Here is a 13,567-nt window from a genome sequence, read left to right as displayed (position 1 = left end):
ACGACAGATAAAAGAGGAGGAAGCAATTGCAGGCGATCAGATGTAGTTTATTGAGAAAGAGAGTCCAGGATGTTGGCAATGGCAAGGAAGGTCTACGGTGGCGTGAGAAGAGCTGGGTGGTGAAGTCGGCGGTGCAGGTGAAGGTGGTCAATGGTTGAAACCAGGAACAGACCGGAACACTGACACGAGGACGACAACACTTAATCCACTCCAGCACACGAACACGGAAGACGGTAATCCAACTAGGACACGAAGACATGAGAGAGGATCTGACAACAGAGAGAGAGCGAGGTGAGTATAAGTAGCTGAGGTGTGATGAAGATCAGCTGGAGCGAGACAATCAACACCCAGGTGATGACAATCAACTAAACGAGCACATGGAGACAACGTAAGTACAAAAACAATCACAAAACATGACACGGAGGAAACACTGGATTTCCTACCGTGACAGTACCCTCTCCCCTAGGACGTCACCTGACGTTCCCAGCCTGCTTTACCTGTAGATTGTAATCATCTATAAGGTGGTGATCCAATATGTCCCAAGCAGGAACCCAGCTTCTCTCCTCTGGACCGTAACCTTCCCAATCCACCAAGTACTGAAAACCGCGTCCCCTCCGTCTAGAGTCCAGAATACGATTAACCGAATAGGTGGTCTCCCCATTAACGAGACGAGGCGGGGGGGGAACCGGAGCAGGCGGATTAAGACGGGAAGAAATCACCGATTTATTTGGACACGTGGAACACGGGATGAATCCTCCTGTACGCCGGAGGAAGGCTAAAACGCACGGTTACCGGATTAATAATCTTGGTAATAGAAAACGGGCCAATAAATTTGGGAGCAAGTTTGTTAGAAACGGAACGCATAGGAATATTCTGGGTAGAAAGCCACACTCTTTGACCGACGACGTAACGGGGAGGCTTCGACCGGTGGCGATCGGCCTTAGCCTTGGTGCGCGACCTAGCCTGGAGCAGAGCTCTGCGAGCTCTGGTCCAGGTGCGGTGACACCTCTGGACTAGTGCGTGTGCGGAGGGGACCGAAACCTCGGATTCCGTACTGACAAAATTAGGTGGTTGGTACCCTAAACTACACTTAAATGGAGACATGCCCGTAGATGACACTGGCAAAGAATTGTGTGCATACTCCACAACTGAGAGTTGCTGACACCAGGACGAAGGATTATTGGAAACCAAACATCGCAAAACCCTCTCGACATCCTGATTGGCTCGTTCGGTTTGACCATTGCTCTGGGGATGGAACCCGGAAGAAAGACTAACAGTCGCTCCTAACAATTTACAAAATTCTCGCCAAAATTTGGACACAAATTGGGGACCCCTGTCAGAAACCACGTCTGTCGGGAGGCCATGTATGCGGAAGACGTGGTCAATGACAGCTACCGCTGTTTCCTTGGCTGAAGGTAATTTGGGCAAGGGAATAAAATGAGTCGCCTTCGAGAACCGGTCCACTACGGTTAAAATCACCGTATTGCCTCTAGAGGGCGGGAGGGCGGTGATAAAATCTAGCGAAATGTGGGACCAGGGTCTTGAAGGGACAGACAGCGGTAAGAGTAACCCATCTGGAGGTCGATTGGAAGTCTTACCAATAGCGCAAACCGAACAAGCCAAGACGAAATCGTGGACGTCACGAGCCATACCAGGCCACCAAAATCGTTGCTTGACTAGAAATCTAGTTCTACTAACCCCTGGGTGACAAGCAACACTGGAACAATGACCCCACTGGAGAACGTCTGACCGTAACCCCTCCGGCACAAACAATCGGTTCGGTGGGCAACGAGCCGGGGGCGTTACCCCTTCTAAGGCAGTCAACACCTTCGATTCGACCTCCCATCTGAGCGCGGAGATAATGATGGTCCCCGGTAAAATGGGCTCGGGAGTAGCAGTACGATCGGAACGCTCAAAAAGACGGGATAAAGCATCGGGTTTGATGTTTTTGGAACCCGGCCGGTAAGAAAGTGTAAAATCGAAACGACCGAAAAACAATGCCCACCGAGCCTGCCTGGAGTTAAGTCTTTTGGCGGTTCTAATGTATTCGAGATTCTTATGGTCCGTCCATACAATGAAAGGTACACCCGACCCCTCAAGCCAGTGACGCCATTCTTCCAGTGCAAGTTTGACTGCCAACAACTCTCGATTGCCAATGTCATAATTAACTTCTGCAGGAGATAAACGGTGAGAATAATACGCGCACGGATGCACCTTTCCGTCTGAGGATGCGCGTTGGGATAACACTGCTCCTACCCCCACCTCTGACGCGTCGACCTCCACTATGAATTGACGTGAGCGATCAGGGGTGACGAGAATGGGAGCTGAAACAAAGCAGCTTTTCAGTTTGGCAAACGCAGCCTCAGCTGCGTCTGACCACCTGAACGTCAAACTAGGGGAGGTCAAGGCGGTCAGAGGAGCGGCTAGTTGGCTGAAATTGCGAATGAAACGCCGGTAAAAATTGGCGAACCCCAGAAATCTCTGCAGGGCCTTGCGAGACTCTGGGGATGGCCAATTTACCACAGCCTTAACCTTCTCAGGATCCATGCGAACACCCTCAGTCGAAATGATGTGTCCTAGAAAAGAAACAGACTGTGCATGAAAAACGCATTTCTCCGCCTTGACAAACAATCCATTCTCTAGCAACCGCAGAAGCACTCGTCGTACGTGTTGCACGTGTTCCTGGAGAGACGAAGAAAAAATCAATATGTCATCCAGGTAAACATATATGAACAGATCTACCATGTCTCGCAACACGTCATTAACGAGTGCTTGAAAGACTGCCGGCGAGTTGGTTAGCCCGAACGGCATAACGCAGTACTCAAAATGGCCTCTAGGGGTGTTAAAGGCAGTCTTCCACTCATCCCCCTCCCTGATGCGGACCAAATGATAAGCATTACGTAAGTCCAATTTAGTGAAAACGGACGCTCCCTGCAACCTCTCAAAAGCTGAAGACATAAGCGGTAAAGGATAGGTATTCTTTACCGTTATGTTGTTCAGCCCTCGGTAGTCAATGCAAGGTCGCAAGGATCCGTCCTTCTTTCCCACAAAAAAGAACCCCGCCCCCGCTGGAGAAGAAGAAGGGCGGATAAACCCCGTTGCTAGAGAACTGGATATATATTTCTCCATGGCCGCCGTCTCTGGAATAGACAAGGAATATAACTTGCCCTTAGGCGGAGAAGTACCTGGCAATAACTCTATCGCACAGTCATAGGGACGATGAGGAGGAAGCAATTGCAGGCGATCAGATGTAGTTTATTGAGAAAGAGAGTCCAGGATGTTGGCAATGGCAAGGAAGGTCTACGGTGGCGTGAGAAGAGCTGGGTGGTGAAGTCGGCGGTGCAGGTGAAGGTGGTCAATGGTTGAAACCAGGAACAGACCGGAACACTGACACGAGGACGACAACACTTAATCCACTCCAGCACACGAACACGGAAGACGGTAATCCAACTAGGACACGAAGACATGAGAGAGGATCTGACAACAGAGAGAGAGCGAGGTGAGTATAAGTAGCTGAGGTGTGATGAAGATCAGCTGGAGCGAGACAATCAACACCCAGGTGATGACAATCAACTAAACGAGCACATGGAGACAACGTAAGTACAAAAACAATCACAAAACATGACACGGAGGAAACACTGGATTTCCTACCGTGACACCTGTGTTGCCTTGATTTCCTTGTGTTTAACCCTTTCGAGTCGATTAACGCATATATGCGTTTTGAGTCATTTTCACCTGATATCCCCGAAAAGAACTTAAATTACACTCTCAGTTTTGATCGTACAGATAAGAGCAATACATCAATCGAATCTGTAAAGGGTCTAGTTTTTTTTGGATACAGACATAATAACAAAAAACCTTTGTGCACTTATAAAATAAAGATAACAAACAAGGTGCGCTGTCTACAGTCTTTGTCTCCGCTGATCGTCATGTACAAACATTTCATTAAAATGAACTGTAACTCCGTGAATACTCAACGAAGAGACATGAGAGAGATATCTATAGAAAGCCTGGAATGTCTACTTTTAAACTAAACAAGTGCTGCCGATAACAAATATTCTGAGATAAAGTAATCCACATGAAAACAACGCGATGTATGTTTTTCATATCTCTGCTCATTATATCTAATGTGACCACGCCCCCGCGCTTAACGCGCTATTCAGATTCAAACTGAAGCGCGCGGCTTGAATACGCCCACACAGAAGAAAAAGCAGCCAGACTATTCTTCAAGTTTTTATTTTATTTTACTGTTTGCTTCGCGATGAGAGGACTAAGATATAATTCACCCCAAAAAGATGTGATGTGGTTGAGGATTTGAGAAATGGATTTCCTCAGAAAAAAGAATGAAGCACTTTATTCAGCAGAGATCATAAACATGAGTAAGTCTCTTTTTATTTATTTGTACTAGTTTTCACATAACGTGTAAACATTTTACTAGTTAGACTTTTTCCAAATACTTTTTCCAAACTATAATTCCTGACTTAATGTATAATCAAGTGAAACATTATGAAGTTTCATTAACAATATACAATACTATACCATTCAAAAGCTTGATGTAAATAATATAAATGTGACAATTAGAGATAACTCTAACAAATGTAAAAACAATGCAGTTCTTTCGATTTATTCCCCCTAAAAAAACCTTAAAAATATTATCAGCTCTTTTCAACATTAATAATAATAATAATAATAATAATAATGATGATGATAATAAATGGGGTTTATTTGGTAGAAAATAAGATTGTTAAAAGGATTTCTGAAGGATTGTGTGACTAGAGAAAGGATGCCAAAAAATTTGAAAGTCAGCTTTGATTGTTCCTAATAAACCGTTTAACTGCTCCCCCAAGTGGATATTAAATTATGTTGTGGGATAATTAAATATATTCTTAATAAACTACAAACATAAAATTATATACTTTTATTTTGTTCTCACATTCTTTCTTGTAAGTCCTCCCTCAGAGTGGCACAGTTGAATGAGAGGCTCATTATGCAGCTCATTATGCAGGCCTTTGTCTTCTCAGGTGTAAATCACAATGATATTCACGATAGTTGACGCCTACTCGCATATGACTTTTACCAACAAAAAGTGTTTTAGAAAATTTAAATCAATATATTGTTTTCTGTGAGTGAGTAAACAAGATGATTTTCACATCATTCAGAAAGAAAAATTCTAGGCTACAAGCTCCAGTTCTCAACTTTTCCGGCAACCAATTTTATGTATGTGTTTTATTGCCTTATTCAAGTGATTTAACATTTTTAGTTTTTCACTAACCATGCATAACATTTTTTTTCTCAAAAATACAATCATGTACATGCATGCATTTCACATATTATTATAGCCCAGTTTGTGCTGATTACAGTGATATTAGACTTTACCCATTTAGATATTTATAAGAAACTGAAAAAAGCACAAATGTCAGGGCATGACAAAACTTCTCAAGGCCCCAAAAATACCCTTAGACTCCAGAGGGTTAAAGCCCCCATCTGTTCAATTTGGTTTTATCGGGTCTACTTGTTGAATGTAGAGTTGTTCCGATTCCGATACTAGTATCGGAAATATCTCCGATACCACAACAAATTCTGGCATCGGCATCGGCGAGTACATGAACCCATATACCGATCCGATACCATTTTCTTAAAAAAGACCTAGTTATGACCGCAAGCTTTGCCTAACCGCTGCACGGTTCTTCTTCGCTGCTCAAAATGCATTGAAAACACAGGAAGTTGTGCTGTGTTGCCACAAGCAACCCCTGTTTAGAGCAGCGAAGAAGAAATGAAAACGCGTTAGCAGCCCTTATCTATATATGACTGGATCACTCATCACATTCTAAACTGCCAAAAGACAGTGAAGCCGCTTCTATATTATAGATCAGTGGTTAGCAGTATGTCTCTGTAGTACCGGTAGTTACAGACTCTCAAGTATATTCAGTACCGGCAGCTGCGTTCAGTCGCTTCCGTGTAAGTCAAAGCGCAGGGCTCCAGACAGTAGCCGAATATATACTAGTGTCTGTGAATATTAAACTGCAAAATACTATTTAAATATTACTCCCGCAAAATCTACATCTCTGTGGGTGACTGGCACAGATGCGCGAGAGCTCGCTGTTTTGTAGTCTCTGCTGTGTGTCATGAGGACACGAACGCATAAACCGTCACTTCATGAGAATTTACCGTTTCATTTGAGAATACTGTCATATCATAAACACAGACACTCAAAGATCTTCATGGCAGCCCATTAAAATAAATGTTTGGTTTACATGAGTAAATTGACAATATATAAAGCTACTGTTGTAGCCTACAGTAATAATAATACGTCTCTATAATAATAATAATTATGCCTAGATGGTTGCTTGTTTTTTACTTGTTTTGTTGTAAAGAGATTATCTGATTAATAGATCTTTTTTTTATATTCCTAGACTTATTTGTTGCAGTTTTTTTATACAGTTATATTGTAAAACTTAAATACCTTTTTTAGTTTGCGGTGTTAGATTTTTGGCTGCATATGCATATGCAAGTTCTTTTTTGCATATGAAAATAAATAATACTGTCAAATTCATGTTAGATAATAAAAATACTGTAATAAATACAGTAGTTCACCATGTATTTGTTCATGTTTTATTGAGGGATCTGTCTGAAGCACACCATAAAAAGAATTCTAGCAATTTACACAGGGCTAGTAGTATATACAGCTGTATATACAGATACACACCCAGGTATCGGATCAGTACTCGGTATCGGCCGATACCCTGAGCCCAGGTATCGGAATCGGTATCGGGAAGAGAAAAAGGGTATCGGAACATCTCTAGTTGAATGTCTTCCTTGTGCTCTGTCTCCACATTGGATTTTTAAAGACTATTGTTCATGCTAACTCCAGTGTCTCCTCGTTCCCTCCCAGAGAGACTGAGGCAATAAGACAGTAGATTTTTAATATTTGTTTAATCAGATATTTTTGATGACTGAAGGTGAGTATCACAGATACCAAATACTATGATGTATGATGAAATAGTTTTTTATTTTCTAATTTTTAACCATTGGCTATATCCATTCAGCATTACAGAACAATTGAGAGCTATCAATTTTAACATTTATTAGACTTTAAAAAAGTCTAATAAACTTCTAATTTAAGTAAATGTATAAAATATATAACAAATACTTACAGCACATGCAGGCAAAGTTTTAAGGCAGCTTTAATCACCTTTTTGGTAACTTAACTGATGGCATAATTATGACATTGCATGATCATAGTTTCCTTTGCACTTTAATATGAAATAATATGCATGTGCCACCACATTTGTGTGAGCAATTAAAGAGCACATGTTACGAGAACAGTATAACGGCTGAAAGGACAGGAAAATTAGTTTTTACTGACATATGGCCTGACAACTTCTCATCTGACCATAGTTCACTGATATTCTCCTAAAGTTCCTCATCATCTGCACCATTTTTCTACGCTCATTTGACAAGCGCTCAGCATTGAGGTGAGAAGTACACATCTGAAAAGGCTCCAGTTTGATGTGGTCATAAAGATGTTCTGCGTCTAAGTAAATGCAATACTTAAATAATATCTTTAATCTGTATGTTTAGGCTTCAAAGGCTTAAATATATACAGGCTATTTGATTTGTGCCTCCATATGTACATGTCCTGTACTGTAGGGAAGAGAAAGGCAGCGGTAGCCACCGGCTGTCAGGTGATGAGAAATGAGAGAGGTCACAATACTGAAACATTAACCCTCCAGACCTTTCAGCCCCTGCTGAGAAGAAGCCAGTTCCCGCTGAACGCAGCCTAGAGTCGTGCACTCACCGGCGGGGAGCACAGACAGCATGATGAGGGAGCGCTAAAGCCATGCTTCGGAAAAGGGCAGGTTGTGTACCCTTGGGGCCTAGACAGCTGTCAGACACCATAGCGTACACGGTACAGAGGCACATGTACAAGGACACACGCTTATACACAAGGGAAAAGCGTAGCAGAGGGTGAGAAGAACAGAGCTGTGGCTTCAGGGAAAGAGAAGGAGAGAAAAGGAAAGAGAGTTGACAGGGGTTGTCTCACTTGACCGCTCTGTCTGCTGAAGTGATGAAAGCCACCAGGATGGGGTAGGGTATAGGGATACATGTGGGCTCATACTACACCGTGTACAAACCAGATTCCAGCGACAAGCATTTCATCTGTCCACACTGAAAGAGAATATGCTGTGTGACGTAGCACAACAGCAGCCAATCAGAGCCTATTTTTAACATTCAGTTATCTGGAGGGAGATTTTTAATGATATTTCACTGTAAGCAGAGCTGAACATGGAGACACAAATATAAAGAAAAAAAAACACTGCTTGTTATGGCTGGTTAGAACAATTGAAAAAAAGTTTATCATGTCATGCCTAGTTAAGACATATTGTCACTGCAGCTCATATAAACAGGAGAGTCCACGCTGTCCAATAAACTGCCTGCCTAAAATTCTCAGTTTAGTTGGGCAAACAGCTGAGTACATTTGTTGATGCTATTTTAAATGCTTAAATGTAAATTAATAAAAAATGTAATACTAAAAATATAAAACTAAAATATAATAATAATAAGTCTGAATGATGGCTATTTTGACTACTGTACCTACAAATCTTTAATAATTACATTTAATTGTTAAAGTATGTCTAAATAGTGCATTGAAACTCTTACTTTAAAAAAAAGTTCTTAGTTAAAATTGAATAAATACATACATGTGTACTTTTATGCATAAAACTTGGCGTGTACCACAAATATTGTTGCCTCTTATTATTAATTGCTTGTATTGCTTGTATTTTATTTGTCGCTCTGTCAAATGACTAAATATTAAATGTAAAAAGTGAATTTGTTGCTATACTCTGTGCTGTAATCCTACATTTGTATTGCAAATATTTCCTTTTCTCACTTTGTTTCACACCTCTTGTCTCCCACTGTCACTGGCTCACTCAGTGCCATGAAAATAGAATGATTGAAGAGGTAATGAATGATTAAGAGAGAGCGATCAGCTGGGAAGAGTGAATGACACAGAGAGAAAATCCTATATTTAAAAGCGAAGCATTCTGCCCAACAGTTTACATTCCAGTGCAGCTATTATCCAACAGGTGTCATCACCCTCATGCCCTTCAAAGCTTAGAAACGGATCCACACACATACACACACTAGTACTGGTCTATAGTCAAAGTTCTCATTAGTCCCTCATGTGTGCAAGTAGAAATGGAAGCTTACGTGTTAATTCTACCAGGAAGTCTCTTACACATAATGCATTCATTCTCAGTCAATCATGATGTAGTTTCCATTTTAAAGATCCTCAAACAAACGTTTGTTTTGCTGCTGCCAATGGACAATTTGCCACCAACATGAGTCCTGCTGGTAGAATATAACAATCCAAACCTAACCTGATAACACTCATGAGTTATATTAAAGTTAATATATTAAATCAAATGTGCATATACTATTTATATACATCATTACAAGTTCTTGAAACTTTTTAGCGTTTTAGATCTTTGTGTTATGGTCTCTCCCACTTTGGCCAAAACAACATCAGACACAGGAACTGCACTGTAATAAGAAGCTGAATGGGTTCAGAAAGAGCAGCTCATTCATAGATATCACACTCAACACTGTTTCCATACCTGAGAAGGTAAATACTCATGCAGTGAAACTGGCAACTTTCCCAGAGTAGATGTTGGACTAAAAACACTGGTGTAAACCAGTTGATTCATCTTTGCTCAATCAAATAAGCTAACAAAACTAATAAAATTACTCTTGGTACTTGTAAGAATATAAATATATATTTCAGATTAGTTTTTTATTGATTATTGGAAATAAACTGACCATTATTTAATCCAGTTTTTAACTGTGTATGCTCTTTTTCTGCTGTCATCTATCACTACGTGAAATGAAATCTTTAAAAACACTAATAATCAAATAACACTGTTAAATGTAATCCTTACCAAAATGTAAATGAATATTTACACACAGTACATAATATAATGTACAATGCTATAATGGCTAAATTTCCATGCAGCATTTAAACAGTATGTTGAGGCATGTATGTGAGGGAATCTGGCAAGGTAGGTTACATGTCTTTTTCTATTAAATGGGCAGAAATTGAATGTTTTTTATGTTTTCGCTAATCAATCCATGAAACGGCTGTCAAGGAGGAGAAGCCATGAAACTGTGCAATGATTTACTGTCCCGTAAGAGTAAAAGAACAATCAGTTCAGACAGTAATATTATTTTATAGCCCCTTTCAATATTACCTGAATGAAGATAATGATAAATGTACTGCATCTAAATCTTTTAAAAAGAGATGCAGGCTGAATGACTAAACATAAATAAGCATACCAATGATATATTGCCAAAATATATGAATCTGTAAAAAGTCCTATTTCATAACTGAGAAAGGTAGAAAGTCTGAATCTGCAGAATAGGAGAAAGCAAAGTGCATAGAGGCACGATCACTGCAAAAGAGGCAGTGCGTCCACATCCTCCTGCCCCAACTGAGCGCATTTCTTCCCGGTGTGATTTATCTGTTTGTGCCACTTGACCGCAGCGCCTGTTCACAACACAAGAAGAGCATCGACATGCAGTACATCAAGACATCCCTCACCGTGTAGTGGGACAGTGGTTTGTTTAAATAAAACTTTGAGAATCAATATAATAAAACCTCAAGAGTAAATGACACATTGATTATGTGAGGTGATATGCTCCACTTTAATGTGTAGCAAAGATCCTTAATCATCATCTTAGTGTTTACCTTGAAGCAATGGCCTTGGGCCTATAGAATCAAGCACTTCCTCTTTTAGATCACAATGTGGCATTCACTAGGAGTCACGCAGCTCAAGGAGAAGGTGTTTCATGTTATTTAGAGTTATTGTGTTCTTCAAAAAGTCTGCGCTTGAAATAGGCCAAGCATTGCTTTAAACCGTAAGCAGTTTCCTTCCTGATATGTAACAAAGCTTTTCAAAAAGGCTTTTATTTTTTACCACACCTGTGAAAGACACTGCAATACTCTTCAACCGTCACATGCTTTGCACATAATGGTGGGGGGGGGGGGATTGCAATAAAGAAAAAGGTAATGCATTGAATACATTTTAAAATGGTCTTCATTTGTCAATATCAGAACTGTCAGAGTGGACAAATAGACTGGCTGAGTCTATGCATCATCTCTCGTATTGCCTCTAGACACAGATGAGCATCTCTGATCCGCACATCTGCTGTGCCATGCAGAGCAAGGTTTCACTCTCCTACTGTGAAATGTCGAAAATTGGTGATCAGAGATTTCAAATTATGATTAAAGATCATGAGCGACGGAAAGATTTAAAATGTAAAGGGGATACATTAAGGTATGGGTATCTCTCTAAAAGTGAACATTCCTAAGCCCAGTTTATTCAGCTAAATAATATCAAGCATACTGTAATACGGACCTCAAAAAACCAAACACCAATTACACATATAAATGCATATAAGCGAACTAGAAAAAGATCATATTTAAATCTCTCTTTTTTTTGCTCATATAAAAACAGACAATCCTGTGTATCTACCGGATGACAACTCAACCCAAGTGAAGAAAGAGAACATGCAAGCAAAAGTTGATGATGTGATGAACCTGACTTTTTGCCCGCACACTATTATCCTATAATGTATGTTTTTGGGGTTGAGGTAAGGTTGTGGGTTACTTCCATCTCACAACCATGGTGTATTTCAAACAGGAAAAAAAGTGCAACTCCTGTTTTCAGCACATTTATACATTGCCTGATGAAATAATCATGGTGTATTTTTAAGATAAGTGTTTTAACTGTTGTTGGGTCATCTTTTGCAGCATTTCATGCATGTCAGATTTGCAGCACAGTGAACAAACTAATAAGCCAAACTTAAGGAGTGGAATGGAAGAATGTGTTTGCTCTTTTTTTACCTTTCCCTAAATGTTTTCATTAAAGCACACAAGGCAGCTAATATACAATGGTCATAGAATTTAGCATTAAAAAAAACTATCAGGTTATACTTTTCCATGTTATGATGGGGTAACCAAGACCCTTCTGTTTGTACTAAAATCAATGAACTGAAATATATGATAAATGTCAAGGCACATTCATCATGACGGGGTAATATTGCTTGTCCGAAGCAATGAGCTCTCACGCGGCATTTGAATGAAGTTTCATCCGTTTTCAGGATCCCAGAGCAGTATTGCCTATTTTGACAGCAAAGTAAACATGACTTAATAGTTATGCTTTATCACAGAGCTCAACGAAAAACGACCAAAATAATTAAAAAAGCTTCAAAATAATCCCCTCTAAAATATCTCCGTCATACTTTTATACATCGTTTCAACATTCCCGCAAGATAGATTAATTTCAGCCGTCATTTTATAACACAGAAATAAATCATTTGTTCGTCTGACAGCATGTTACTCGCGACTCCAAACTTCCCCTTCTTTCGGTTTGATCAAACACCTGCCGTTTCAATCTAAACCGACAGTCATAATGAAAGTTTAGTGAGTGAAAGGCGCGCTTACCGGTAATGTTTCGTTTGCGAGTCTCTCCGTGGTCCTCTGAGCCCAACATTACTGGCGCAGGCTACTTGTCGCTCTCCGGTGTTTCCGCGCTGAACTGAACTGATCCTGAGCACCTCGCGCAGCTCAGTGGTCACCGGTGCGTCACAAACCCACGGCTCTCTCCAGAAAAGCTCGTGTCACTCACACCAGCGGCGCGCGCGAATGCTCTCCTCAGAGCAGAACTTTCCAGACTCTCCTTCTTTCTTACAAACTACCACACAAGATTTGCAACTAGTGAAGTGGTATTTGCAGGTCTTCTAAAATGAGGAAGCACCCATTAAAAATTCATGTACCAGTTCCACACGTTTCTGAATTAAAGGCTTATGTAGCTCATTAACCACAAGCAACCGATACTACTCTGTATGGATTATTTTTTATACATTAATGCTACTATGAAAAAAAGGTTATACAGGCCTATTAGTCTCAAGTTTAATTTACACACACATATATATATATATATATATATATATATATATATATATATATATATATATATATATATATATATATATATATATGTACAAGTGCTGGGATATTACTATCACGTAATGTTTTTTTTTCTTTTTTGGTCCATTAGTCAATAAAGCAGCCTTCACGCGCTTGTCGGAAGACACGTCGAGGTTCAAAGTGGTCAGGGAGAACAGCTAGGGTTTGTCACTCCATTCACTTTTCCTCCATGTAAAAATTACAATATGAGTATATTGCATTGTTAATGATCTGAGGGGTGCAACTTCTAATGGGGTAACTGCGTTTAGCTACAATAATTTAGAGCACCTGAATTAAGTATAGAGGATGGGAATCTGTGTCATTGCGTACTGCATTCTGGGTAGTTACCACCATGTTTTAGGACACGCTAAGTAGCGAGGAAAAGCGGTCTGTATTTGCATTAATATTTTTAACAGCTGCTAATATTTGAATCCCTTGGGATCATTAGCACTCAATCGTGTGGCCAGGACACATAGACTACACACCATGATACACACTCATACGGTGCCTTCTATACCCCACACAGGACCAAACTCA

The 13,567-nt window shown here is 40.3% G+C and overlaps 1 protein-coding gene across 3 annotated transcripts in view; it reads right to left on the bottom strand.

The window, feature by feature from the left end:
• The window catches only part of LOC113046934 (zinc finger protein 385D-like), a 93,342-nt gene extending 80,682 nt beyond the window's left edge, over window positions 1-12,660 (bottom strand). The window contains exon 1 of one of the 3 annotated variants that reach the window (XM_026208088.1): window positions 12,506-12,660. In XM_026208088.1, coding sequence (XP_026063873.1) covers window positions 12,506-12,554 — 49 coding nt within the window. In that variant the 5' untranslated portion in view covers window positions 12,555-12,660. The remainder of the gene's footprint in view (window positions 1-12,505) is intronic. The other 2 variants (XM_026208086.1, XM_026208087.1) reach the window with 2 other exon arrangements.
• Window positions 12,661-13,567: the final 907 nt, after the last annotated feature.

This window comes from Carassius auratus, chromosome 28 (assembly GCF_003368295.1).
Source record: "Carassius auratus strain Wakin chromosome 28, ASM336829v1, whole genome shotgun sequence".
Classification (NCBI taxonomy): domain Eukaryota; kingdom Metazoa; phylum Chordata; class Actinopteri; order Cypriniformes; family Cyprinidae; genus Carassius; species Carassius auratus.
This window is presented reverse-complemented; position numbering and strand designations above follow the sequence as displayed.